Source organism: Aplysia californica, unplaced genomic scaffold (genome assembly GCF_000002075.1).
Source record: "Aplysia californica isolate F4 #8 unplaced genomic scaffold, AplCal3.0 scaffold00072, whole genome shotgun sequence".
Lineage (NCBI taxonomy): Eukaryota > Metazoa > Mollusca > Gastropoda > Aplysiida > Aplysiidae > Aplysia > Aplysia californica.
Window position 1 is genome coordinate 1,457,061 of NW_004797342.1, and position 5,053 is coordinate 1,462,113.

The window sequence follows — 5,053 nt, forward strand, 5'->3', positions numbered from 1 at the left end:
GGGGGGGTTGGTGGAAGTGCCGCATTCCAATACCCTTCTGATGAGGAAGATAACGCTTAGGGTAATGGAGGTCAGCCCTGTTCCATAGATCGGTCGCAGAGATGGCAGGCGAGAACAGGCCACTAGACCATGTGGTAACGAGGGTGTCATTAGTGGTTCACTCGCAAAAGGAACCGATCAACTTTGAGAAAAACTCACTTTTTTTTTATAGTTAAAAAACAATTCCTTTCCTCAATTTCTTTGAAAGACTATTCCGTCATTCAGCTTTCTTGGTCTGCATCATATCTTTTCGTCGACACACATTTGTCTGTTTACGTGCCTTTGTTTTGAGTACCTTCTCTGATTTATGACCATCGCTATTTACGTCTATGATATACCTGAAAGTTCGTGTCCGTCTCGCTCAGCTTTATGAATTTTGATTGTTTCGATTCTCACGTCTTGTTTTTTGCGTGTATATACACCCTTTCTGTCGTTCTTTCTCTCTGTTCTCTCTCTCTCTCTCTCTCTCTCTCTCTCTCTCTCTCTCTCTCTCTCTCTCTCTCTCTCTCTCTCTCGCTCCCCCCCCTCTCTCTCTGTACTTTCATACACATGAACCTACACATATACTGTTTCCCTGTTTCCCTCTCCCTTCCAACATTCTTATCCACACACAGATGTGTTAACACATAAACACATACTTCTTCAATCCACCCATACACGTATATACAACATGTATAAATATACACACTTTTTAATCACTTACCACATGCACATAGACATACTTATTACAAGAAAATACACATACACATATATATTAACTACACAAACGCTCGAACATACTTTTATTTCAGTAATCATACAAACACACATGCACTCTTCAAGCAAGCACATAAACAGATCCCTCTACAACATAAACACACATGGACTAATGGATGCACACAAACACACACATGCAGGCTCCCACACTCGCACATACTCTTTCCCCACTTCCACATCAGACGACAAAAAGCACACTCACCAAAATCTGCCAGTTTGAGTTCCCCTCTCTCATTGATGAGCAGATTCTGTGGCTTGAGGTCCCGGTGCAGCACTCGGCGTTTGTGGCAGTAAGCCAGCCCGCGCAGCAGTTGGAACAGGAATAGCTACACACCGGCACAGGTGCAGATGCAGGGAGACATGGGGGACACACAGGCATGAGATTCAGTAAGTTAGAAAGTTTATTCAGAGTTTAAGGCCATTGGCCCGCATCACATCACATAAAACACCCATTTGATGAGTAAAGTTTTCATAATGAATAAGTACAGGTTGTGCACATATCTCTTATCATGGGTCAAACATTGCATATTTCTGTCACTGGGCCGAGTCAGGCTGGGAGGGATTAACAATTTCCTTTGATGGACAAAGTGTGAACAATAGAAAATAAAGTAAAATTAATCGAAAAGGCATGAGATTCATTTGTTAGTGAAAAGGAAAAGAGAAGCAGCACACCAACATGAAAACGGCAATGTGATGCAGATAAAAAGCAAGGTATACACATATAAACAATAGAAGGAATGAAAAGAAGTCGGACATACCAGTGACACCCTCCAACAACACACAGACATGATTCAGTTTAACACATTGTTGCCTCAAAAAGAAAAACAGAAACATTTTATCAGGAACAAATATCAGGACAAACGAAGTCCTAAAAAGAAGTAAAATTAGTTGACCACAGAACAGAACCATACTATCCTCAACAGTTACACCAAAACAGACATACATATTCTTCGTTAGATTCCATGACACAATTTCCCTCATTCACAACATGGAAGGGCTTTTCCCAAACACAAAGATAATTGACTTTGAACATGATGTAGAAGCAGCCATGGGCATCTTTGTACAGTGTTTGAGCACACTGTCAATTGTTAGAACATGGGTTCCACCATAAGATTATGAGTACCATCGTAAGAACATGGGCATTGTTGCGAAGTCTTTGAACTCCATTATAAGATCATGGTTCCATAGTAAAAACATGGACCCTATTATAAAGTGGTGGATTCAGTTGTAAGTTGAGGGTTCTGCTGTAAAACAAGGGGTTCAATTATATTGTAAGAAAGATAATGTAATCATTGAAAGATGATAGGTTCATTTGTAACATGAGAACATGGATTCCGCTGCAAAGCTATGGGTTCCATGTAAGACTGGGCTCAGTTGTAAGATTATGGGTTCAATTGTAAGAATGTGGGTCCCATTAAAAGATTATTGGTTCGGTCGAAAGAACCTAAATTTCATCCCTTGCGAAAACAGGGGTTCCATCCCTGACTCCATCGGGCACCACCTAGTACCCCTCGGAAAAGAGCTTTGAACTACATTTCTTAGTTCAACCAGGAGTAATCAGCTAATTAGCAATAGGCAGAGAAAGAAACGAGTGAATGATGGTTAATCACATGCTACAAAGGACAAGACACACTGAACTCTCACCTTGACATTGGTCATGCTCATGATGTTACCACAGTCATCCATGTATTGTTTGAGATCCTTTTCCTGTGAAGCAAAGACTCGGTTAGGAAGCACAAAAAGCAATTCTGGCAACAATCCACACTGCTAGACTGCTTTGCCACTGAAGGAACATATATTGAGGGTATTATGCTAAGCCTTTTGAGTACTTTCCTTCCATTAGCACTCATTATAATTGGTGCGCATTTGGGGGGGGGGGGGGGGGGGGGAATAACTTCTCCAAAAAAGAACGCTGACCGTGACCAGAAGTAACCCATTTATCTTCCTTCAAATAAGATCTTAAGGAGAAGCATTTGGTGAAAATGTTGAAAAGAAAAGACTAAAGTGGAAACAGAGATGGATATGTGAATTTGTTTTTCTAGAAAAGATTTATTATGGCACAGGAGACCATGTCCTATTACTATGAATGCATGACCATCAAACAAACTATCACAGAGCATCACAGAAATGGACTGAGAAAAAAAGTCAACAGAGACAGACTGACAAAACAATGAAAGAGAAGGAGATTAATACAGAGACAGAAAGAGTAAGAAAGAAAGAAAGAAAGAAAGAAAAGAAAGACACGTCTAAGGAAAGAAAGAAAGGAAGAAAGAAAGAAAGAAAGAAAAAGGGGAATGACAAGCTAATTCTTTACAAAGCAAGCGATGAAAAGATCAAATAATATAAAAAAATATAAGTACAGGCAGGCAATGTGACTTACTAAATATTCAAAGACTAGGGTGAGGGACTTGTGCGTGTGGATAATATCATGTAGTGTGACAATGTTGGCGTGCTTCAAGTCCCGCAACAGAGACACTGGGGAAGAAAACAAAGAAAACATATATACATAATTTGAATACATATATTTATCTTACAAGTACATATAATATATCACAATGTACTCTCCATGAGCAAAAATATACAAATATAAACAATAGACAATATAAGCAAAGACAGCACTGCATCATTCATTACCCTACCACACATCAAACATATGGTTCAGTTCAGTGTGAAGATATGAATGACTAGCTTTCTCCACGAGCTCAAGTATATAGGATCTATTGGTTTAGGGCACCAGGATCCAAAGCCTTATGTGAGAAATATCTATACAATAAAGTTGACCAGACCCCCTCTTTAAGAGTAACAAGAAAGTAAATAACTAACAAAACTCAATCTTGCCGCCAGACGTTATTTTTCACAAAAACACACGACACATAAAAGTACATGTGCAAAAATACACGATGTAGGTACAAACATACACAAAATGAAAGTAACAAACTCAAACACACAAATGAAAATACAGATAAACTTTCACACACACCTGGAAATACATGAGCAAACATAAGCATACACATATACGAACACACAAACTCTTTTTTAGCAAACAGTACAAATATGGTGAAAACAAATGGGGGGGAAAATCGCCTCGTTTCCGAAAGTTGGAACCTTTCTTTTTTAAGTGGGTGGACTCAACATTCAACCACGCATCGGTAAGTCACTTCAGTACACAAATGAGGATTGTGAACAATGTTATCACTGAAAAATAAGTCAGGAGTATTCTTATAGCAGTGCACCTTTCCAACCGACTTCCCATAAATAAAATAGTTAGAAATAAGCGGTCTAATCAGGAGAGGAAAAAACATACACTCAGACCTCTGGAAATCATAGTCTTTATCGTCTCACTTCAGAGTATAGACCTCATCATATTTCACTACTCAGTTTACAATTTTAGTCTAAAAGTAGCCACCTGAGCACGAAACACTGTCATTGTCAATAATCAGTAACTCATTATTCCATGACTGATGATAGTCAAGTGGTCCGTTGGTTCTTCACAAGGATTGGAAAATTGTTCAAAAGATAAAAAATGATTTTCTAAAACTCTTTATAGCATGCCTCATGTTTCAATACCGGCCATTTGCAGTAAGACAATTCTGGTGATTTTGCTTTGTTTGTTTGAAGCACATCAAAACAATGACCTTCATTTAGTGCAGGGAAAGGATATAACAGCACAGACAAAAACAACAGAAGGAAAGAAAAAAGAAGTAAGACCTACGAGTGACTCCCTTCAACCATCCGCAGAACTCTGGTGTATCTAAGTGAGGTCCAGAAAGAGATGAAAATATACCGTCCACTCAACGGTAGACAGGATTTTCAAACAAGCATTCTCAGAATAACGTTAACTCATTTGTTTGCATGAGTAAGAAGAACATTGACATAACAATGATAATTTAGTGCTGGGGTAAAAGTACGACAGACAGACAGAAACAAACAAAAAAGGGAAAGTAAAGCAGCAGGACTTACCAGTGGCGCCCTCCAACCATCCAACAAACTAACTCGTTACTATCCCCGAGACACACGAGTGTGTGCACGTACAGGAATCTGTTACTCACCCTCTCTGATGGCAGTGCACGGTGCACCCTCCTCATGCTCCAGTCTGATCTCCTTGAGAGCTACCAGGTTGTCTGTCAGCCGAGACTTGCCCTTGAACACAGTCGCGTACGTACCCTGGGGAAGGCCAGACGGGGAAACTAAGTGTGGTGAAAAGAGAATTTTCGTCACTTTTTCCTAAGAGAGTTGTGTGTGTGTGTGTGTGTGTGTG

The 5,053-nt window shown here is 39.6% G+C and overlaps 1 protein-coding gene across 1 annotated transcript in view; it reads right to left on the bottom strand.

The window, feature by feature from the left end:
* Positions 1-5,053, bottom strand: part of LOC101854558 (cyclin-dependent kinase 18) — a 49,472-nt gene that overhangs the window by 7,078 nt on the left and 37,341 nt on the right. Inside the window, exons 2-5 of the mRNA XM_035968659.1 lie at positions 4,845-4,982; positions 3,176-3,270; positions 2,440-2,502; positions 887-1,121 (exon numbers count right to left, since the gene is read on the bottom strand). Coding sequence (XP_035824552.1) covers positions 887-1,121; positions 2,440-2,502; positions 3,176-3,270; positions 4,845-4,982 — 531 coding nt within the window. The remainder of the gene's footprint in view (positions 1-886; positions 1,122-2,439; positions 2,503-3,175; positions 3,271-4,844; positions 4,983-5,053) is intronic.